Genomic DNA, 25112 nt, shown 5'->3' on the forward strand with positions numbered 1-25112 from the left:
CTAGGATTCAGTCCCAAATTCATGTCCTCAAACTTAGTCTAAGCCACCATGTGCTATTGTATTTTCTGTTTAGAAAAATGAAGGATTATAAAGATGAAATAGTTTTTTTTTTTTGTTTTTTTTTTGTTTTTTTTTTTTTATGATAGGCACACAGTGAGAGAGAGAGAGGCAGAGACACAGGCAGAGGGAGAAGCAGGCTCCATGCACCGGGAGCCTGACGTGGGATTCGATCCCGGGTCTCCAGGATCGCGCCCTGGGCCAAAGGCAGGCGCTAAACCTCTGCGCCACCCAGGGATCCCGATGAAATAGTTTAAAGCCAGACTGTAAACAAAACCTCTAATCTAAACCTATTTTATTATTTTTTTTAAAGATTTTATTTTTAAGTAATCTCTATACCCAGTGTGGGACTTGAACTCACAACCCCAGGATCAAGAGTTGCATGCTCTACCGACTGAGCTACCCAGGCACCACTTCTATTTTAAATAATTCAGAAAAACAATAACACAGGTCTTTCTCTGTATGGGAATTTTGTTTATGTCTATTAAATCCTATATTGTTTAGGATTAAGCTGATTTATAAGTACAAAGACATAAAATACCAGTGGCTTAAAAAAATGAAGTTTATTTCTCTTGCACAGAAATAGGAGGTAGTAAGCCATCCACAGCATATATTGTAGCTGTGCTCCATGAGCTTTTAGGGACCTACCCTCCTTGTAGCTCTGCTGTTACAACTTTTGATATGCCAGGAAGGGATAAAGAGTACATGTTTATGTTTTACTGACCAGAACTTACATCTCTGCAAAGTCATACGAAGCTTTATTCCATACATTGATGTACTCTGTATGGAATACATAAGGGTTCTACTACTACTGGAAAGAATGATAGTAGGGCTCAGTCTTCAGTCTGTACCATAGAAATATATGGTAAAAAAATTATTTTTAATGGCTTGCGCCATATTTTATAATTTAGAATATGTTTTTATTATATCTTTTTTTTTTTAATTTTTATTTATTTATGATAGTCACAGAGAGAGAGAGAGGCAGAGACACAGTCAGAGGGAGAAGCAGGCTCCATGCACCGGGAGCCCGATGTGGGATTCGATCCCGGGTCTCCAGGATCGCGCCCTGGGCCAAAGGCAGGCGCCAAACCACTGCGCCACCCAGGGATCCCTTATTATATCTTTTAACCTGATTACTGCTAACAGAAGTACTTTCTATTTTTTCAGGAATCTGGTCTTTCTGTAGACCCAAGTCAGAAAGAACCATTTGTGGAGTTAAATCGAATATTAGAAGCATTAAAAGTCAGAGTTCTGAGACCTGCTCTGGAGTAAGTTTCTGTGTTTGTTTTCTTCCAAATACTTGGGGAGAAACTCTCTGTAAGAAAACTTAATTAAAAAAACACATTGAGATTTTGATATATATCCGTACATCTATACATCTCACCTAGGATGGACTTCAGAGAAAGCAAGGAAAAATTATTTTCTTCCTTTTAATTAAGTAAGAATGGGGGATGTGCAAATAGGAGAAAATGGTCCGAGCTTTCTTTGCTTATCAGTTGATCTGAATTCCCAAGATAGAAAAAGGGTTTCCTGTATCCAAGCCATTCCACTACTATAGACTAGCATTGTAACTGAAGTACTATTGTTTAGATGGTCTGAGTTTGATATTTGAACTTCCATAATGTGTGGGATTCTGTGCTAGCATTCTAAAAAACAACTTAATTGGTTATTGGAACTAAGTGGTATGCATAAAGACCAAAAATACTGTTACAAAGGAGTTCTGTGCTAATTATCACTGTAACATGTAATGATTCATTTTGAACTGGTCATTGATATGAACTGTCTTAAATTACTGAGTAAGCTGTGATAAATAATACCCTCGAGCAGGATCAGCAAAGTTTTTTGTAAAGGGCCAGAGAGTAAATATTTTAGGTTTTGCGAGCCACATGAGATCTCTGTCACATATTCTTTGATTTATTCCCAACTGTTTAAAAATGTGTAAAAAAAAAAAAATCTTGGCCATCTGGTGTACAAAATGGACAACAAGCCATATTTGGACCTTGGCCATAATTTGCCGACCCCTGTCCTAGAATTTTTTTTTTTTTTTCATGAGAGATACAGAGAGGCAGAGACATAGGCAGAGGGAAAAGCAGGCTCCCTGCAGAGAGCCCGGTGCAAGACTCCATCCCTGGACCCCAGGATCATGCCCTGAGCCAAAGGCAGATGCTAAACCACTGAGCCATTCAGGCATCTCTGTCCTAGAATTCTTTAATGTGAGGATTACCAGGTTGTTGGAAAGAAGGAAATGAAGGAGGGCTATAAAATAAAGAGAAGAAACTGCTGAGGTTCTAGGCATAGAATTCTGGTATTTAAAAATTGGAAGTATTTGAGATCATTGTTTTCAGAAAAAAAAAATTGGGAAGATTCTTGTTGATTTTTATGAAATGCACATTTTTTTTCTTCCATTAACACACTTAATTCTTCATAGCTTAGTTTTCTATTTCTGATCATTTATCAGTTCTTTTAAAATTTGCATAGTTCTAAGACCAGCTCAGATGATCATGTAGAGATAGATTTCTGTGTAAGTTTGTAAATGACAAATTCCACTATAAATTATAAATATGAGGCAGGTAGGTACTGTATCTTTAAAAATAAACGTCAGAGGTGCCTGGGTGGCTTAGTCAGTTATGTGTCTGCTTTTGGTTAAGTACCTGCCTTCACCTCAGGTCATGATCCCAGGGTCCTGGGATCTAGCCCCATGTAGGGCTCCCTGCTCTGAGGGGAGCCTGCTTCTCCCTCTCCGTCTGCTACTCCCCCTGCTCATTTGCATGCACATTCTCTCTCTCTGTCAAATAAGAAATTAAAAAAAAAAATAGACATATACCATCGTGTATGGTGCACATTACTTTTACAGTTTTTTTATTTTTATTTTTCAGCAGAGGTTAGATTTTGACACACCTGGGAGATTAAATTCTGCCAAGTACCACTAATAACTCTTAAACAGAATATGGCAACAACTCTTTTACCTACTTTCATATTTCACCTATATGATTAAACATCTATGGAGAAGAGTAAAGGAGCCTAAATAGAAAAATGTATGGGTTTCCCAGTTGTTTTATAGTGATTTAGAAATAATATTTGAGCTGTTCAAGGTAATAGTCATTTATCCATTAATTTCTCAGGCTTCTCATCAAACTTTTACCAAGTCCTTACTATGTGCCAGAGACCATACTGAGTGCATTTAGACCACCTCAGCTCTCAAAGTATTCAAGCCTTCTTCCTTTTGGAATGAAGAAAATTTATAACACCTTTTTCACGTTGTGCTTTTTCTGTAAGAACTATTTCCATTTTTTAAAAGATTTTATTTATTTATTCATGAGAGACAAGAGCGAGATGCAGAGACACAGACAGAGGGAGAATCAGGCTCCTCTCAGAAAGCCTGATGTAGGACTCCATTCCGGGACCGGGATCATGCCCTGAGCCAAAGGCAGATGCTCAACCACTGAGTCACCCAGGTTTCCCAAGAACTGTTTCTTACTGATAACTATATCATATATATCAATTATTTCTATAAATGTTTTCTGTTATGTGGCACCTCAAGCAGTGCCTCTCAGGCAAACAGAGGGTTCATTCTGTCCACTTGGTAGTAATAGTGGAAATCACTACACAGAAAAAAATTTTCACTTCATTTTTCTGGGAATATTGCCATATTGAATAGTATCAGCATAGGGGAATGTCATGGCAATTATAGTTAACTCTTTTTGAGTGCTTACTATATATCTAGCATTGTTCTCAGCATTTTACATGTATTAACTTATTTAATCCTCATATTAACCCTATGAAATAAGTACTTGTTTTACAGAGGAGAAATTGGGGTCTGGAAGTGCTTTGTGGAAACAGACGATATGGAGTCAAAAGGTCACATGGGAAATGCCTCACATCATGTCCCCTGAATACTCTTCTCTAAGAGACTCACTTTAGCACATTCCAGGGGCCATCAGCAGTCCTAAAGAAACTCATCTAACTTCGCCAAACTCCTCGTTTGCCATGCATATTTGATCAGAGAACCCTTGTTCTTGTCTTCCTACTCCCAAAACACTTAAAACCCACAAAATTGGAGTTCTATAGAACGAAAGTTTTTAAATGATAGCTTAATGGAAATGTCTGATACACTCAGACTTTCCAGTTCTTGCCTATTACCAGTAGGTACAATGCGGTTATTTCCTCAGCATCTTTAACATGCAGGGTACAGAGAATTTACATTTAGCTTGTAGCAAAAGTTGAAAAATGTGGGACTTCAGTTTGGAGAATTCTGGTTCAGATACAAGGTGGAGAATAGCTTTCAGTTGTGCAGCACCTTCTGTTTGTACATGCTGGGAGACTTGTGTCCTGGAACCCTCCCTGAGGAGCCGCAGCAATTCTTCCAGGCAGGCTGGCAGTTGAAGAGGCAGAGGCCAACCACAAAAATTAGTATGGATAGAAGCCGTGGAAGGAACTTCGGAGAGCATTAGCTGTCTCCTGCAAGTAATACACGATGGAAAGGAGGCAGAAGAGAATGATAATATGGCAGAGAGAAGTGTCAGAACAGCTAATTATATACAGAGATCTAGTTAGGACACAGCCTACTCTTTTGTTCCTGCCCCTTATATTTCTGAGTTTGTGTACAGATTTTTCTTCTCATCCAGATTGCTTTATCTATTTTTTAAGTTCTTCTTGGCACCTAGCATAGTACTTTCTTCATAGCTTATTGCATACTTCAATAAATGTTGGAATAGTTCAAAGAACTTTGAATAGATGTGACCCTCTCCTTCACGTGGTAGATAGAGGTTAAGCCAAAAGTAACCAGTGCCAATGAGAGAATAATAGTAACTTAATACAAAGAGGTGGAGAAATATTAGAAGAATAGAAACTGTCCTTGTAGGTATGTGCCAGTTATTGACACTTTGGAAGTGCTGTCTTCAGGTAAAACGAGCTGGTTGCCTTCCTAAAGGTGTTTCAAAGAGTGGTATTACCTTGGTGGATTTGCCACAGCCTAGGATCTGACTTAAAACCTTGCAGACTTGGAAACCTGGATTTTCAACAATGAGAAGCAGGCCTCCTAGCACTCATTTAGAAGAATTTGCAGTTCTGTTTCGAAAGCCTCAGTAGAAGGCTATGAGGGAACAGAAAATAACTGAAAGGTTATGAGACAGAGTGAATTAAAAGATTTTTTCAGAGAAGAGAGGAAAGTACTTTGTTAGTTTAGACCACACAAGATTTTAGATTGGACAGGCCATGAACAGTATCAGGCAGGCTGTCGAAAAATGAGAGGACTCCCATCTCCAAGCCTAGTGATTAGGTGGGGCTAGAAATAAAAACCACAGAGGGATGTGGGATGAGCTTGCCATTGTGGTCTCTTTGTGTATGAATGGTGGATCTAAGAAGAAGATGCTTGCCAGACTTAGAGAAATTATAATACCAGTGAAGAAAACATAGTTTATACATGGAGAAAGATTTTAGAAAATGAGACTGAAGGGAGCAAACTGGAATACCTGATCAGAGAGCCTTGACTACCGCTGGAGATGAGGGTGACAATGATTAAGCAGTTTCTGTATCTGTTTTCTTGTTTTTAGTTTTGGCTTCCTATAGGTGAGCAGTCTTGCTCACTCAGGCATTTTTTTAAATAACCACATATGACCACAGAAGAAAGAAGGCTCTGATAGATATACCATTGGAGGAGAGAAATCAAAGTTTGAACAAGTTGGATTTTTTTTTTTTCCAGAGCTTGAGTCTTTTTTTTCATTTTTGTTCATTTTGTTTTATTTTGTTTTGTTCAGGATGGTTCTTAATCCTGAAAAGGCAGAGAGGTAAGTTAAGGGATACATTTTTAAAAAAATATTATTTATTCATTTGAGAGAGAGAGAGTGCATGCACAAAGGGAGAATGAGAAGTAGGCTCTCAGCAGAGCAGAGAGCCCATGACAGGCTCTACCCCAGGACCCAGGATTATGACCTGAGCTGAAGGCATGCACTTAACTGACTGAGCCACCCAGGTGCCCTAGGGAATACATTTTTAACTCACTGTGCCCATGCATTAAGTCTGGTGAAGAAGGAGCTACTCTATTAAAAAGAAGCTAATTAAAAATGGAAAGAGGTACCCAGTGGAAAAAATATAGAAGATAGCTCAGGAGACTGTAAAGGCCCAAAGGGAAGAAATACCTAGTGTGGTAACATCATTTTCTGTTGTCTCTTTTATGTTTGTTGCTAGCAAAAGTTTATATGCAGTTCTAACATAATAGGTATTCTTCAGGAAGAAGAGTAGACATGACTATCTCTTACTGGGATATATCCTCACCAAGGACTTGAACATTATTGGAAATTAAGTGGGCAAACCATGGCTATAGAGGAATTGAGAATCTCTTAGAATGAAGGGCAGAATTGAAATAAACTGTCCCTGAGATTAAGTGTTTAAAAGAACAAGATGCTGAACTAGGCCAGGAAGGGGAGCCAAGAGGGAAATCCCTGGAGTTTATGTTTATAAAATACTGATCTCTATTTATTTAGGTTGTAAAATCTTTTGGGATTGTGGTAGGAAATTAGCAGTAAATAAAGCATGTTGTATTTAAGTCCCCCCCCTTTTTTTAAGATTTATTTTATTTTAGTGGGGGGAGAGGGAGCCTGCTCCCTCTGTGGAGCCTGACATGGGGTTCGATCCCACAACCATGAGATCATGACCTGAGCTGATACCAAGAGTTGAATGCTTAACTGACTGAGCCACCCAGGCACCCCATATTTAAGTACTTTAAAAAATATATCACTAATCTGTAGAACTGTGCTGTCCAGTATGGTAGCCACCTGCCACATATAGCTGTTGGGCACTCTTAACCAGACACTGCATTACAAGAGGCTCAAGTTAGAAATGTGTATGTTGTTTTTTAAAGTATATCCAAATGTGTAATACTGTAGTTTGTGTTGTTTTTAAAATAGCATGTAAGAAGGACCAAGATTCACACTAGTTCCCAGGTGAGTAAAATGTTAGTAGTTCCAGTGATGGATTCAGTCTATATCTGAGAAACTGCCATTTGAAAATATCTCAGAATTGAGAGGTTAGCCATTCTTTTTGGTCTCTAAAGCAGAGTTATAGAATTCTTAACTCTTTTGGCTGAACTTTGATTTTTGTCATTTTTGCCGTTCTCTGAATTTTTTAAGCACTTGGTCACCAGTAACATTCAGCCAAGTCCACACCTGTGTAGTAAACACATGTGTCATTAATTTCCTAGAATTTCAGCTTTTACCCCCCAAGAATATAGCCCTAAAGGAGACCATGAAAAGAAATATTTTTGTAAGCCTTTAAAAATGCTGTGAAAGGTTATAGTGGAGTGTCTCTGGGAATTGGCAAGAATTATTCTTATTTCGTTATTACCAGAAAAAGACACCGATCCAGATTGGCAAAATTATGAGAGGAGAGGGGTAAATAGATGAAGCTGTCAGCTAGGTTCCTGTGGGACAGGAGCTAACTGTGGAGGTGGAATCTTGTTTTAATTATTTTTGGAATAACATGGAAATTTTAAATATGGAACTAACAATGTGCCAAGTCTTCTCAGAGGCCTGGCAGTTAGGATAATTAGCGCTTAATGCTTTGTGGGATAATTGTGTGGATGTGGGTTGCTTCTGACTTAGTCACCTAAGTCAGTAGTATTGTACAAGGTCTTTTTATGGGAGAGGCACAAAAGATCTCTTTATTAGAGAATGCATTGATAGTGAATAGAGGTAATTGTGACATCAGTGACGTTACTGGTGCCTTTTGTGAGGGGGTGGTCTAACTGTTTTTTTAAACAAGGAATTGGTTCTAAAACTGATGGTGTTTTCATGGTCCACATTGGACATATTGGAGATTTGGGAGCAGAATTAAAAAAAAAATCACAGTGGAGTTATAATTTAATTAAATGTCTACTTAGCTTGATTGTGATATCACACAAGTTGTTTTCTTTTAAAAATTAAAAATCGAAAGCTTTCTGCTGGAAATGCCATTATCTAGAATATAGCATTCTATTCCTTAACATTTCCAGTAGTTTTTTGTGTGTCTTAGTCATGTGTCTTCTGTTGACTTTATAGATGGTGGGTTAAGTTTTGGGGGTCAGTTATATTTTGTGCTTTTGTGGTTTCCTATGCTTTGTAGTATTTAGATTTGGTTATTACCAGGTTAATTAAGGCTGTGACTGTCTTCTATGCTGAGAGAATCGAATACCCAAATATTCAGTGTGAACTTCGAGCTGAAAAAACTGATTATTTTTTTTGAAGAGGATTAAATGATACATGCATATCATCATATTCCCACACAGTTGGTGCTATAAAAAGCAAAATAACAGTGAGTGTTACATGGAAGCCCAAATAGCTCTTGTCTTTTAAGTATAATTTTCGTATTAAAAATAATTACTTGAATGGGACGTCTGGGTGGCTCGGCGGTTGAGCATCTGCCTTTGGCTCAGGGCCTGATCCTGGGATCCCTCACCAGGCTCCCTGTGGGAAGCCTGCTTCTCCCTCTGTCTGTGTCTCTGCCTCTCTCTGTGTGTCTCTCATGAATAAATAAATAAATCTTTAAAAAAATAAAAAGAATGACTTGGAAGAACCACAATAGAGTTTAGAGTTTATCCATTCAGTGAATACAAATTAAGTAGCTTATTATTGAGTGTTTGTGCCTGTCTCTGTGCTCAGTGCTTTAACTAGCCCCTTCATTTGATACTCACAACCCTTTGAGGGGTTATTTTACAGTAAGGAAACAGATATTAGATAACTGAGTAACAGATTGTCCAAATTCACACTGCAGAGCTAAGATTGAAGTTCATGCATAGCTAACTCTGTTAACCTGTACTCTTTATCTGTATACCCCTTCAAAGTAAGAGGGTGTGCCAAGATGAACAAGACAGAATTCTTGCCTTATAAAAGATCAGAAACTGTCCTACCAAATAGACTGTGAGATGAGCCATGTGAGAGGTTCAGATCAAGACATTTAGAGTTCTGTGGATAGATTATTTAGGAAAGTTGTAGAAAATTTGGTAATTGAGCTTGGGCCTTGAGTTTTTCAACTCTATTCTCAGCTGCTTACTTTGTTTGATTGTACTTTTGCAAAAGTTAACCAAGCACCTGCATTGGGAGGTAGGATCATGGCTTCTAATTTCATAAAACAAACAGATCTTCTATCTAGACCAGCTTTAATTCACCTGGACACATCACTTGATAGTAAAGAAGGTTGCTAGATTAGGTTATCTGAATATATTTGTGTTTTTCTTGGCATGCACCTCTATCTCCATTCTATTCTCAGCATGGCTATTTTCCTCCTTTAAATCTTCACACCACATGACAAACGCCTCTAGTTCATCCTGTTGGCCAACCATTGCTTTCTCCCTTGACACCCACCCCTATGTTGCATAACTTCCCTCCTGGCACAAACCTCTTGGTTTTCCCGCAGAACTCCCTTCCTCTCAGGGAAAAAAAAAAAAGGTGGAGAGACAGGGATCTCGGTGAGATAAAGAAAACTAATTTTATTTCTGAATCTTTAAGAGTTGTGCCACATGGACTTGCTCAGTTCCTCAAACATTGCAACTTCCTCCATTGTGCTGCTCTGGGCCTTCCTGGTGTCTGTAGAGTAACCTTCTCCCTGTGAGATGTTCTTTCTCTCCTGTCTGTCCTCTCTACTAAGCCTAAGGACTGTCCTCTGCATAATTTCCGTATGCCTGCATTTCATTTACCACAGTTGAGGTAATTATTCCAGTCCACCCCTGCCACAACAGCAAGGTTCAGATTTCAATTACAACTGTATTAACTATAAGTAATTGCATAAACTACAAACTATCCTCCCAACTCTTAGAGTCCACAAATCACTACATAATAACAGATGTGCATCATGATCACAGCCAACCACAACCCTTCTTTTCAGGTCCATCAGTGATTGGTCACTGCACACCTGTTACCTTCAGACAACAAGTGTGTAGTTGTCTTGCCTCCTCATCTCCCAGAGGTGAACCCACAATATATGACAGAAATGGAGAGTTAAAAGAGGAGCTTGGTCAGCAAAGGTGAATTGCTAGAAGTGAAATTGAATGTAATTAGATGTGAAAAATAACAGCGGCAAGGTGAAGCTAGGATGAGATGTGGGCCTACATGAAGTTATGATAGAAGCCATAGTGAAAAAGCCCTGTGATTATAAAAACCAAGGTAGAGGCACTTTCTTTGACAGCTTTTAATTTAAATTGCACTAGGCAGGTTTCTTTTCCTAGAAAAGAAAAGTAAATGGAACATATACTTCTAGTTTGGATTGAAGAGTGTTTAAAAAAAAAGTCTCCCCCCAAAAAAACAAGTCTCCATCAGTTTGGCTAACATTCAGGATGCGTTGAAGTCAGTTGGCTCTTTGAAAAAAAAACAGTGAATATGAGGAGGTTGAAGAACTTTACTGCCAGTCTAAGATGGTTTCATCAATTCAGAAGTCATCATGAATTGACTAATGTGCTCTCTGGGAAGGCTGCTCATGTGGATAAAAATGCTGCTGTGAAATGTGTACCCAGATTCCAAAGATTAGTTAAGGCAGGTGTTATCATGATTGTCAAGTTAAGGCAACCATCAAGAATTTAAAGAACAAAAGATACAGGTTCATGAAGTGATTGTGAAGGATGTGAGGGATGGATGAACTCGTTTATAGGAGACAACACAAGAGCATAACTTTAAAACCGATGTTTACCTGGCCAGTTAACTGTGGCCAAGGACTTGGGGTCAGAAAATACAAAGGTGGGTGCTGGGGGTACAATCCTGGGGTATAAGGGAGAGGTGCTATAAGGCAAGGGTTTTACCTTAATACTTAGATGTGCTTACATGTTTGGGGGGCAGAGATCCTTAGTTTAGAAAAGGACATTTTGCCAGAAAGGGAGAGCTTAGAAATGTTTAATCCCTTGCTTTGTAAGATACAGGCTTAATATAATATTCAGAAGTAGAATGAAGATAATACATTAAGAATAAAAAGTTAAGAAATATGATTTAAGAAACATGTGGCAACCTCTATTCTGTGAATTTGAGTTTTGCATTCTCCCCATACTCCTCCAACTCCTTTTTGTAATGGAACATCTATTTACTTCCCTAAAAATCTCTTGGTGGGGGTGGAGGTCAGGAACTAGCAATGTTAGTATTTTTCTGATTATTTTGTAGCCTTGTTTATAGCTAAATTGAAAGTGGATAAAAAATGGTAAATTGGGAATGACATTGTCTAAGTAAATACCTCTCTCCAGCTAAGTGGGTTGCATATAGAGTTTGCGGAGCTTAAATTCATAATGCATGGCTTGAATTACCTTTAGGAAATGTAATTTGCAATACTCTGTTAGCTCTTTGATGAAAAAGGAAGTTAAATATTACTTTACTTTCTTAACTATAAAAGTAGTATATGTTCGTTATAGAAAATTTAGAAAACAAGGACAGCAGAGAGTGTGTGTTAAGTAACTGTCCTTGGACTGCCATTAGCTACTACTCAATGGTGTGTCCTGTTGTTTCTAGACTCCTGGTTCTGCTCTGGTAGTTGGTGCACTGTTCTGGGTTGTCATAACCCATGCCATAGCAGTTGGTAAATAACGTGTGCAATCCAACTTCTCTGGAGTCATTACTGTTAAAAATTCTGATAACTGGAAGTTAATTTTTCCTACATATCCCAACTTTTCCCCCCTATAATATTCTATCCTGAATATTTGCCTGTGAAGATGAAATAGATTTTCTTCCTTTGTAAATTGCCTACTTAAGGACTTTGCCCTTTCTCTGCTGCCTTTCATTGTTTATAAAAATTTGTAGGTACTCTGTTAACTCTCTTTTTGACTCTACAAACTCTTATATACCTCATATCAGAAACAAAAAAGAAAAAACTTGCTGCCTCTCCTTACTTGTTAGTAGGAAAACATACGCATTTATGAGTGAGAAGGGGGCAGGGTAAAATTTGATAATAAGTAACCTGGTTAAATGTATTCCTTGGCCCAAGTGTTGTCAATAGATGAATGGATAAAGAAGATGTGGTATATATTCATAATGGAATATTATTCAGCCATAGAAAAGAATGAAGCCTTGCCATTTGCAATGACATGGATGGAGTTAGAGAGTCTTATGCTAAGCGAAGTAAGTCAGAGAAAGACCAATACCATGTGATTTCACTCATGGAATTTAAGAAAACATGAGCAAAGGAAAAAAACAAACCAAGAAATAGACTCTTGACTGTAGAGAAAAATTCATGATGACCTGAGGGGAGATGGGTGGGAGGGTTGGGTGAAATAGGTAATGGGCATTAAGGAGTACACTTGTGATGAGCAGCAGGTGATGTATGGGATTGTTGAATCACTATGTTATATACATGATACTAATATAGCACTATGTTAACTATTCTGGAATTAAATTAAAAAAAATTAATGTACTCCTTGGAACTCAAAATCAAGAAAGGTGCCTGACAAACTAGAGATTGGCGAAAACACAGTACTTTTAGTACCGTTGGTTGGTGTTGGGCATTCATGAAAGATGAATGCTGCCAAAAGTACCTTGTTGGGGTCAGTGGGATTTATCCCTGACTTGTTGTTGCAACTTGATTGCATGTGTGTTAGTGCCAGGCAAGGAGTCAAGCCTTATTTAAATTTAAGTAAATACTAACCAAAGTCCAGGTGGTTAATATTTTTAATAATAACTCTGATTTTTTGGTCAGAAAAGTTTCATGATTGGACTCTAAAATGTGGATCTATCAATGAGTTGATTAGGATATTCATTTGTGTACAACCCTTAGGATAGGATCCTGTAAAAGTACAGTTCTATGAAGTCTAATCCCAGTCAACTGATCCATTATGAATTAATTGAAACATTCTACTTTTGTTGTTTGTAGAGCTACTCCCTAGTTTATATCCTACCCAGTTAGGTACCGGTGGTCCTTCGTGAAATGGGTTAGGTGGGGACTAACTAAAGATCAAATTAAAGAAGAATATGATACAGCTTCTACATCTTGATATGTTTACAGGAATAAAGTAATGCTTCCTTACCACTTGATTGCAAAGTTGATTTTAACAGCTGGCCTGGTGTACATTTTTATTCTAGTGCCCACCTAAAGTGGTGGTCCCAGCTCAGGATTGTTTGTGCTATACTGTTTGAATATATTCAAATATTCAATATTTGATATTGAATATTGATATTGAATATCAATTCAAATATTCAAATATTTGAATATATTGTTTGAATATATCATTCAAAATTGAATATTGTTCTTTTCCTCATTAGCACTGTTTATACAAATCATTTTGGCACATATATATGTAGTTCTGCCTGCTTAGAGTGAAAGCACCTTGAGGCAAACACAAGTGTTTGTTGTTTTTGTTGTTGTTGTTGTTTTTAATCTCAAAGTGCATAGTACAAAATCTTGCACCCCCAAAAAGTCTAAAAATAGATGGTTCCCATTCAGAATCGTATGATTCACTTATAAATATGCCATGCCAGTTTAATAGGAAAGGGGTAATGGTTATGGGCAATTAGTGAGTGAATGTCATGGCCGACACCTGCTTTAAAGTGTGCCCTTGTATAGTTCCAGAAATACCATGTGACTCATCAGAGTCATTTTTGTCTTGGTTGGTAAAACCTTACTAAATGTATAACTGTCATCTGACTTAATATTTTTTTCTTACTTTCACTGGCTGAAGTGTCTCTTTGGGTGTAGTTATTTTCTTTACAAAGTCTCTGGGCCAAGGAATTGATGTTACCACTGATTTCCACAAGATGGCAGATCAAGCCCTTTTATTGTATTTGCTAGGTTTCAAAGAATTTTTGACACTCCTTGCCTATACTCTTAATTACATTAAATCTTTTCTGCTTTTTCTTTAGATGGGCAGTATCAAACCGAGAAATGCTCATAGCCCAAAACAGCTCCTTGGAATTTAAACTACACAGACTTTATTTTATTAGCTTATTAATGGGTGGAACTACAAATCAGCGAGAGGCATTACAATATGCTAAAAATTTTCAGCCATTTGCCCTAAATCATCAAAAAGGTGAGTCTGGAGTAAGACTGGTATTGGTATTTTTCTGTTTACTTGGGTGTGGAGCCCAACGTGGGGCTGGAACTCATGACCTGAGATTAAGACTTGAGCTGAAATCAAAAGTCTGACACTTAACCTAGTGAGCGACCTGGGCACCCTGAATGTTTTTGATATTTGGAACAGACCTATAGCCACCACTGGGATTTAAATTTAACTTAAGGAGATCTAATACATGTTTGCTAATGAACTGAAACAATTATATATGATAATCACGTAGGAAAAAGGTCTAACAGGATCTAGAACAAAAGTAAAACATTGAAGCCTCTTGGATGAAAAAGTCAGAGACATTGTATTTTTGGATTCCATATGTAAGAAATATGAGAAGGAGCAAGGCAGGCACTTGCTTTCCCACCCTCCCCTGCCCATGTTGCTAATACTGCCACTACAGAGTGTCTGAGGGTACTCCAGGATGGCAGCAGTGACACTGAGCTGAGTGTGGCAGTACTGGCATATCGGCCAGTTTTACAGTCAGAGATATGTGATGACCTCATTTATGACCTCATCTTTACTCCTCTAGACAATGGTAGATATTCTGTGCTGTGTATAAGAATAAAGTAACTTCTAGAAAAAAAAAATAAAGTAACTTGAAGTTCATATTTAGTGTTTTCCTTTTCTTTCCCTTTCTCTCTATACCATTTCTCTAATTCAGTAGGTTGAAGGGAGAAACCAAGCTTAAGGACCAGAATTTTAAAAGACATTGTTAATAATTTAGCCTATATCAATTAGGGGAATTTTTGTCTTTCCCAGCCTCCTACCCACAAGCCAGCCTCTATTTCAGGTGTGATTATTCACAGTTTGAAACTGCTGCTGTTTTTGTTTAGACATTCAGGTTTTGATGGGAAGCCTTGTGTACCTGAGACAAGGGATTGAGAACTCACCATATGTTCACCTGCTTGATGCAAACCAGTGGGCTGACATCTGTGACATCTTTACACGGGATGCCTGTGCCCTCCTGGGGCTCTCGGTGGAGTCCCCTCTCAGCGTCAGGTATGGAGATTGGTTGTGCTATTGAAATATGAACTGCTCTGTTTCAGTTTTTCTTAATGTCTTGTCTAGTTCTTGATGTTCAACTTGAAGAGAACATTTGTCTTTCTGAGAAGAGTGCAGTTGCTATTGCAAGAGATCATCACAATTTGCAGTGAAACAATTTTAGAGCAGTATGATCAGTGAACCTCTGGGTGTCCCTGAGAGCCTTTTCCACTGTGTTGATATTTGCACAGATAGAGCAGGAATAGTAGTGGATTAAACTGCTTGAGCCCTAGCACAGATCAGGGCAGGTCCCAGACTCCAGAGGACTCGCTGTATCCCTCACACACTGTACTCTGCCATACTCTTGGAGTTTAAGGCACACTAGCTTTACTCAAGGCTGTTCTTGAATACACAGTAAAAATTATTAGTTTTATTATATCCTGACCTTTTAGTACACATCTTTTTGATATTCTATGTGACAAAGTGGGACGTTCTCAAAAAGCACTTTAGTTTCAAGCTAAAAAATCACGCTTATCTCAAAAACTCTATGTTGTGTTCCATGAGCCAATAAACTAGTTTTTTTTTTTTCATGAAACAGTTATTACTTGAAAGAATGACTAAAAGATAAACTACAGTTAATTACACTTAGGCTTTTGGCAGATATTTTTTCACATGTATGAAGTGAGCCTGTCATGTCAAGGAAAGCAACTTTATCTTTTTGTATCTTTTAAGTTCATTGAGTTTAAGCTGAGATAGAAATTTGAGGAAACTTATACCTGCCACTGTGGGCTGACAGCTTTCCAGTACTTTTCTGATAATATTGGCAACATTAATGAATTTTGATTTTTTTTTGATACTATATACTGAAATGTGTTAACACTTAGAAGATCTTAATTCGCTATGGTCTTACAAAATCATGCATGAGTTAAAGATTCATTCACAGTATGAGACAATTGGATTTAAATGTAGCAGGGTACAAAAAGATTCAATGATAATGATTCAGATTCCACTTTGCAACTAACCTTTACACTATTCCTCATTGAATTTTGGTGTGGCATTAAAGACGAATATCACAATTATCTGAAAAGCCAATTAAATTACTATATATCTGTTTAAAGCTAGATTTTTTTTTTCATTTACTTCAATCAAAAGAACACACTGCAACAGATTGAATGCAAAAGAAGATATAAGAATCCATCTGTCTTCTATCAAACGAGGCATTAAAGAGATTTGTTAAAAATGTAAAGCAGTGCCAGTCTTCTCACAAATTTATTTTTGGTTTGGAAAATATAGAGGTTTGTTTTTTTTTATGACATGTAATATATTTCTTTTTTTAAATGAATTGATGTTTTAAAAATTTCTCAGTTTTAATTTCTAGTATAATAGTGATAGATATAACCCACAAAAACAAATGCCTTTTGAGATTCTTAATATCTATGCATGTAATTGTGTCCTGAAACCAAGAAGTTTATAGACCTAAATTAAGAAAATAACTTCTTTAGCTCTCTCCTATTTATTTAATTCCTTCAAGTGTTTTTGAATCCCTGCTTTGTACCAGGCATTGTATGGGATACAAAGATGAATAAGGCACGGTCTGCATCAAATAAGGTGTTCCATCTGAGCATAGGAGACACTGATGCAGTTAATTATAATGCACGACTAGGCTGTAGGTCAGGTTTTCTGGGGGAACAGATTGTGAAGTGGTGGCGATTGACGTGCAAGAAGTTTGTTAGGATCAGCCCCTGTAGGGAAATGAAAGCCGCAGGATTAGGCAGAGGGTAAGTTGGACTGCAATGTTATCAAAGACCTCAGCCCCTCTCTAAGGAGCTCTGGAGCTATGATGGGCATGTGCCCCAAACTGGGGCAACAGAGCTGTGCTTCCGTGTCCTCACACAAAGCAGTCATCTATGACCCTGGTCAGGTCACATGCTTCAAGTGAGGATACTTGTGAAGAGGGACTCAGCTGAGAGTTGACTACCAGCACTTCCAGATCTAAGAAATGAGCACTTCTGCCCTGGACAGGGGCAGGGGTATCCTGGTCTACGTGCAAGAAACTGTTTCAGAATGTCATTAATGACCAATAAGCAGAATCTGTTAATCTGGTGGTTTTGTAAAATTTAAAGCTTTTAAATTTTTGTAAAATTTAAAGCAGAGGGCCCTGTGTCCTGTCCAGTGACCTGGGCCCTCTGCACATGGGGACTGGAGGAGTTGACATTTCCTAGGACCAAGCTGTCTGACACATGGCCTGGCACTGACACTTCCTCTTCTGTTCTCCCAGTTTCTCAGCAGGTTGTGTGGCATTGCCAGCTTTAATTAATATCAAAGCTGTGATTGAACAGAGGCAGTGCACTGGAGTTTGGAATCAGAAAGATGAATTACCGGTGAGATCCACTTTCTGTTGGTTATTTTTTTCCTGCCATTAGAAGAACATGGATGTTAAGGGTTTCAAATGCCTATTTTGCCTTTTAACAAGAGAACATTATTGCAGCTGTTCAGCCAGAATTCTTTTATGTTATGTGTAGATGTGATTAAACAATAGAAATGGGAAGATATAGTACATTTTGGAGGCACTGGAGTATGTTTGGGGGGCTTTTTTTTTGTTTTTGTTTTTAATTTTGACAGAGTAGCAGTGAAAGCTCATGAAGGAAGACGTTGCAGGTGTGTCTGTGGTATACGCTGTTGCACGCAGTATGTTCTGCCCTGTAGTTGATGAAACCACTCATACTATGATTTTTTTTAATTCAAAAGTAGTGAGTCTGTTGGTTGAATTTAGTTTTGTCTTAAGCAATGATCTTTATGAGATTATGAATTTGTACTTACTAAAATAAGCATATAGTTGTTGACATAAAGGCTGTCCCTGGGACACCTGCAGACATCAGTGGCCCTCCAATGCTTGTGTGCCACTGCTCTCATGGAACAGACCATGACGAAGCAGCAGCTCCAGTCACTTGCCCACTCTGTTACTTCTCTAAGCAGCAGTTTGTCCATCTCTAAAATGGGAACCATCCTTCTCTTTATTGGACTCTTAAAGGCTACAGATAACATTGGTGTGCTTAGAATAATATGGGATACATAGTAGGTACTCTCCAGTTTTGCTGCCATAGTAGTCATGACATGGAGTGACAAAGGTCATTATATGTGAGTTTCCACCAGACCTCTGACAGTAGGCACTAAACTTTGACTAGAATTATTATTCCTGTCAAGGTTGTGTCATAGATCCTAAAAGGCTAAGTATGCATTTGGTTTTTGGCTGCTTTTCTGCCACACCTGGGCACAGGTTTATCTGCAGTTACCTTCCAGCTGGTTAACTCTGTCAGTTGGTTGCCTCAGCTACTCTTCAGAGATCTGTTTTGATTAAAGACACAGGTGCATTCCCAGTCCTGAGTGTGGTCAAGATACAGGCAGCACCCCTACTTGATTGCTGCTCATTTGAACAAGTGAAAAGGACTTGAGCCATCACTTGCTTTGCTGAGGCAGGTGCCTGTGAGAATCTGGCAGCTTCCCAGCTATGTTACGAACATCTCTGACATTTGTGCACCAGCACAGAGCATTCTGAAATCAATTTACCCAGTGTGTCAGGGTAGTAAAGCAATGGGATGTGATCTGGCTTTTTTTCTCAGGATTATTCTGTTAACACAGAATAAGTTGTCAGCTTTCTTGAGTTTGGACAGTAGAATTTATATTGATAATGATTTTAGAAGGAAAGAAAACAAAGAACTGAGATTTGTGGAGCCACTGTCATTTGCCAGCCGCTGTGCTAGGTGATTTCATAGCTTTTGTTTTTTTGTTTGCTGTGAAGAGAAATAATCAGTACACCTGCCATGGGCTCTGATGTACAAATTGTGAAAGGTCTTGTTGAATTTGAGCTTCAGGTTCTTGATTCAGGTGGTTTCTCTGGACCATTACACACAGAACATGGGAAATGTAGATCTGAAGCTTGCACAAAATTTTATCACCTACCTAAATGTGCCACAAAACAGAGTTTCTGGTGGGTTTTGCTCTTAGGGTATATTCTGACAAATTTTCAAGAGCATTTGATTTCTAGAGCATTGCCTTCCCTTTGACTCCTCAGACATCAGATGTTGGTTTGAAAAGTAGTGTTATAAGTAATTTTGAAGGTTAATTAGAATTATAAAGTAACACTTGGATCCTTAAGACTACCCATCTTTGAGGTAAGAATGTTGTAAAAAGTCAAGTTCAGATGAGTACACTGGTGATGTTTTGGCTGCCTGATGTTTATTAATATGTAGATGGTTTTCTGAAATACAACTTGAGCCTTTTTACTCTTTTTAAGATTGAAGTGGACCTTGGTAAAAAGTGCTGGTATCACTCTATATTTGCCTGTCCCATTCTGCGTCAGCAAACAACAGATAACAATCCACCCATGAAATTGGTCTGTGGTCATATTATATCAAGAGATGCCCTGAATAAAATGTTTAATGGTAGCAAGTAAGTGTCTGACTTTTTAAATGTTGGCAAAGATATTTTCTTTTGGAACTTAGTGGGAGGGGTGATCTCTGAATTTTTGTTTGTTGTTTTAGTCAGTCTTTTTATTCATAAATTTAGTGATTAGATTTTAATCTTAACTTTTTGGGTAGGCAGTACATTGTTGTTGCTCCCCCCTGCCTTTACACGAGTCATAACCTACTATATATGCTTCTAAACTTCGCTTATTTTACTTATTGATATATCTTGGAGGTCTTTTATATGCTAAAGAAAGAGCCCTCATTCTTTTTTAAACCTGCAGAGTGTCCTACCATCTGGAAATATGAGAATTTATTTAGCCAATTCCTTATCAATGAACATTTAAATTTTGTTGTTTTGTACAAGTGAATTATGTACATGTGATACATAAATTGTAAAATTGGAATCGCTAATTCAAAGAGTATATACATTTATAAGTTTTATACCCATAATGGACCCAACTTACTAAAAAAAGCAAAAAAGTCTAAAGCCTATTTCTAGCTTACGGAGTTAAATGCATCTTTCATTGGAGTTCATTTCACACCCATTATGGTAAAGTCTTTCTTTTAAAAGAAGGTCCTTGCATGTAATGAAGCTGTTGTGCTCTTCCCAGACCATTCAACAACCCTGGTGGTGCAGATCGATGGTGACTAGACCATACAAGTTCTGTGCGCCATTCTTGGTAGGCTCCATGCCTGGTAGGCTCAACAGTTGGTGTCACATTTGCTGCACTTGAATGGATTGTGTGACCAAACAGTTAAAACTTGTTTAAAGACAGGAAAAATCCAAACTTTGTAGAACTGGATTTACTTTTAAAACCACAAGAGTAGTTTTCAAAACCATTGTCTTTGTTTTGTTTACAAAAACAGTTTTCACTAATTTCCACTAAAGAAGAGCCTTCAGTTTTGTGTCTGGCTTGATTGGTATTTATTTGTGACCCTTTAGAGCTTGGCTGTTATATTAAGGGAAAACATAGTTAACGCTTAAAACAAAATACAGGTGTGTGTGTGTGTGTGTGTGTGTGTAACTGTTAAAGGCATTCTGTAGATGAAAATTGAATGCTCAGTACTGATCCTGTTCCTTGACTCAGTGTTTTCTTTCTTGTCTTCAGATTAAAATGTCCATATTGTCCAATGGAACAAAGTCCAGGAGATGCCAAACAGATATTTTTCTGAAGAAATAACTTTAATTTGGAATTTGTAAGTGAAACTGAATTGTGGCGCATTTCAGAAGAGAACGTTCCATTTAATGCAGCTAACTGAGGACTCCCGTGTTTATATAAGCTAATGCTCCAGAAACTTTGCCAACATTTTAGTGTATACACTGAGGGGAGTGCTCCAGATGAATATTATCATAGGGCTTTATTATATTCTTGGTCTTCATTTTTGATCAAGTAAATACACCAGCAGTTGTCATTCAATGCAGGTTTTTGTACTTAATTATATGGTGATTTTTTTACTTTTTAAGAGCAGAAACAGAAATCAACCTCCCTGCCATGTGTTTAATATTTCTCCTGCTTTTACTTTTGTCATTTCTTGATAATTGTAAGGTTTGAGAATGTTTGTGAAAAAGTTTTACTTCCTGTTATGTATACATAATTAAATGAAAATTCTTGAGAAAAAGTTTGAAAAACTGAATTGTGGTTATAAAACTAATTTGCATTTTTTTTGCTTAAGGAAGAAAGCTGTGATAGATTCCCAATTTGCTTTTTGATGTTTTCCTCTGCTCCAGCTCTCACCGAGAAGTCAGCAGACCTGCATTTGAGCTCTGCTTGTAGCCCCAGCGGGCTGCCTGTTTCAAATTCCATCATGAATTTAGCAGGTTGGTGTGAGAAGTCTTCCACTAGAACAGAGTGGAAGGAGTACTATTGTTCCTTTGCTTTTATTGCCAAGAGGTGCTTGTTTTAAAAGTGTGTTCAATAAAATGAAATTCTAAAGTTAGAGGTGTTCTTAAGTTAATATTGCTCTCTTGGTCTTGGTAGCCCTATTCTCTGAAATTTGCCTTCAGGACTTGGCTGTTTCATTTATATATCATCGCAGACACAGTGTTTTGTGTGTGTGTGTGTATATATGTGCACCAGCATCAAACATTGTGTATCTGGAAGGGAAGAAGCATGTTCCAGTCCTAAAATGCAGTTACCAGATTTGTTACTTTAAATCCTTCAAGTTAGAAGTTAGCATATTTTCTGTAGTGCAGAATATGTTTATTGCTGTTTTTGTATTTGAATAGTATACTGTTCAATGCCTCTCTTCTGCAAAGTATATCATCTCATTGACTGTGAATCTGTATATTACTCTAATGGATACAGATAATGATCTTTTCTCTTGTGAGGTATCTCCATTTAATGCACTGTCCAGAAATAGCCATGTGTAAGAGTCTTTCTCTGTATGATGAACGAACTACATGGAAAGGACTTCTGTGGACATACTTCTGACTTAAATCCATTAAGTCACTTCATTATGAGAAGAATGTTATATGGAAATCACCAAATATTTGCAACTTTATTTCATCTGACATGGAACTGAACATTACTATAGGAAAACTTTGATGAGAAAACAAAGAAAGAAGAAAATAACAGAAGGAAAGAGGACCGTGACACTTTGCATTTTAAGTCTCAGATTGGTTTCTTTTGTGGGGAGGGAGAAAATAGGTGTGGTGCTGAGTTCCCTGGAAAGTGTCAGCATGTGCAGTAGTATACCAGCCCAGATAGTTTGTCCTGAAATGTTTATCTGGGAGAGCTGGGATTTGTCTCCAGGAAAGCCCTGCTTGATTGCTGTGTGGTCGGGCTTTCTCTGAGTGCTATTGTGTGCTGCGTAGGTTAACCAGGAATGGCCATCAGCCTGCTCAGGATGCTGGCTTTGTCCGACCCATGTCTTGGCCTCACCGGGACATTAGTCCTGTGTTCTGCTTCCCTGGTGGAACCCTCCCTAAAGTTTCCTTCTCTCCACCAAGGCAGTGAAGGCAGAGAGCAGGGGGAAGCTCCTTGGACTCCGTAACAGAAGGTAGAGAATCCAGGCACCTTTGGCTGAGGATATAAACCTGGTTTATGACCTATATTTTTCTTTGAGTTCTAATCCAGAGTATTTTTTTCTTACTATTTTTTTTCTCACTAGGCCACATTTAGCTTTACTCACAACTTCTTCTCATATTTCCACTTAAAAAACATTGAGGTTTCACAAAGACTTCTATAACATAGAGGCTGGCAGTAAATATTTGGGGGGCAAGATGCTTCACGTAGCCAGCTCAGCCCATCTTTAAGGACAAGAGCCAGAGCTGCTCCGCCTTGCCCCTCTCCCGAGGTTGGGAATCCTGTTGACAGTTTTCTTTGCAGCTCATGAAACTTTTAAAAAAGCATGCATTTAACTGAAGCATTTTATTTTACAGTTTCCTATGTAGGGTCCTTATAGTCCTGCTGTGCACAGTAGGGCCAGAAATTTGAAACTCTAGATTTGACAATTTAACATGAAAATTATCTTGTGACCTTTAACTAAATGCATGGATTTAAAACATTGGTGACTAAATGTGAAGGAGAGGTGGATTTGAAAAGGCCAGACCTTAACCAAAGATGCTGAAGTACAGCATATTGTCCTTTTTACTCTAGAAATCCCTTAAGCGTGGTGTCAGGACCGTATCGCCGAGGCTGTGTATGTCAGCAGTACAGGAGGATGCACTTTGTCACTCTCTGCCTCCATTTGCAAGAGGTCATGATAGAGCCAAGGGTTTTTTTTTTTTTTTTAATAGACTCAGTATAATAATATACATTGAAAACAGATTTGTAGAGTGGTTTCCTCAATTTCCATAGGAACCATTCCATTTATCAGTCATGGACAAAGGCCATGGGACTAAGCTAAACCAATTAAACCTTATTAGAACCTTAGATTCTGATCTAGCCAGAGCGCCTGTGCTTTCTGTGCTTTCAAGTACAATCTGAAGTACAGTGGCTAAGTTTGTCTTTCAATCTCTTTTCTCCTTCGTGTGATCATCACAAATACCATTTCTGTTGTTTTGGTGGTGATTATGTGAGACTTCTAATACATAAATGAACGGGTATTGGTGCCTCTTGCTTTTAAAAATGTTAAAGAGAAGAGCCACCTCATATTCATAGGGTGTGTGAGTATTTTGTGAGTGTATGAGCATTTAATTGAAAATAAGAAAGTTACGAAGTTAATCTTTTGATTTTTCTGTAGCAGCTGATGTATACAGAGACACTAAAACCCACACCAAATTATGTGGGGAATGAGGATCCTTTTTCTCTCCAGGTAGTCCCACAGGTATGTAGTCTGTTCAGTATTCTTTATGCTGTGAGTTATTTCCACCTCAGTGGTTCAGCCTTTGGGACAACAGATACTGCAGAAACCAAGAACTCTCTTGGTTATTCGCACAAGACAAGCTGCTGGTAGACATTAGCCCTCTGGTTTTCCAGCTCAACTTCTGATTAGTGGACTGACAGTCAAGCTGGTCAGTTTGCTTAGTCAGCAGACTCAGGTTATTTTCAGGGAAGGCATGGTTTGGTTAATTTCATCACTAGGATGTGTAAGGTGAAGACACAAACCAAATACCTTTCATTACTTAACTCTACGTACATTATCCTTGGTAACACTAGAATGCTGTGGTCTTGCAGGAATGTTAGCAAGGAACACATACATAGAAGGCTTCGTGCTCCATAAGCCTGTCCAGCTGTGGTGGGTTTTATGTGGTACAATAGTGTTTACCATAAGCAGGTACAAACTTCATGAACTGTTCTTATTGAACTATAATTGAATAGATACCAAAAATAGAATGACAAATGTATTTTAATAGCAGATGAGGCAATTAGTTTTAGAGTGAGTTTTCCACTGTTGATTTTACTTCAAGAGATGGGGAGAGAAAACAAAGACTTGTTTTCTAGACATTTCACTCTACAGTGCTAAACTGTAGTGAGCATATGCTTCATTTACTTCCAAAGAGGCAACAGCAGCTGGAATTGGCTTACAGCACATGCTTTGTTTCATGTTGTGGGTGAAGATTTACACTCTTATTTTAGCAGTCACTTAACATTCTCCAGCAAGGCAGATGTGGGGTTCACTAGGATTTAGTGCCTGATCTTTTCTTTTGGGGAGGGGTGGGAGTGAATGTATTGGGGATGGGAGGGAAGCAGGAGAAGAAAATGGGAGTGTGAGTGAGTGTGCATGTGTCTGAGACTCACCGTTCCCCCCACCTGTGTCTAACAAGGAACAGGCATTTAATGTATTTTGCTCACGACTGCAGCGTGCATGTATTTTTTTTTAATCTCCTCCATGTTTTCTTAACTTACACTAAAAGGATTCATCAAATCATCTGTTCAGATGGCTCAGGATTGTATTTCTTTTGCTTACGCTGTGCTCTTGGGTTCTATAGTATTTCTATAATTATGTAACAAGAATAGTGTTGCACTGTAATCTATCATATAGAGCTATATGTATGGAAAATTTTGATCAGTTTTTTAAGAAATGTATCCTGTTTGCAAAGGCACAATAAAGTTGCATCTTATAGACTATAGGCAATAAAGCTAACAATAAACCTTATTTAACACAAACCATATTCATACTCTCTGTTCATTTGATTTTGGAAAAAGTCCACCATATCCAGTAGT

The 25112-nt window shown here is 38.1% G+C and overlaps 1 protein-coding gene across 3 annotated transcripts in view; it reads left to right on the forward strand.

Annotated features, from left to right (window-relative positions):
• The window catches only part of RMND5A (required for meiotic nuclear division 5 homolog A), a 63308-nt gene extending 38250 nt beyond the window's left edge, over positions 1–25058 (forward strand). The window contains exons 4-10 of one of the 3 annotated variants that reach the window (XM_072770116.1): positions 1225–1325; positions 13854–14020; positions 14890–15055; positions 17316–17418; positions 19332–19486; positions 20613–20700; positions 21178–25058. In XM_072770116.1, the coding sequence (XP_072626217.1) occupies positions 1225–1325; positions 13854–14020; positions 14890–15055; positions 17316–17418; positions 19332–19486; positions 20613–20676 (756 nt within the window). In that variant the 3' untranslated portion in view covers positions 20677–20700; positions 21178–25058. The remainder of the gene's footprint in view (positions 1–1224; positions 1326–13853; positions 14021–14889; positions 15056–17315; positions 17419–19331; positions 19487–20612; positions 20701–21177) is intronic. The other 2 variants (XM_072770117.1, XM_072770118.1) reach the window with 2 other exon arrangements.
• Positions 25059–25112: the final 54 nt, after the last annotated feature.

This window comes from Canis lupus, chromosome 12 (genome assembly GCF_048164855.1).
Source record: "Canis lupus baileyi chromosome 12, mCanLup2.hap1, whole genome shotgun sequence".
Lineage (NCBI taxonomy): Eukaryota > Metazoa > Chordata > Mammalia > Carnivora > Canidae > Canis > Canis lupus.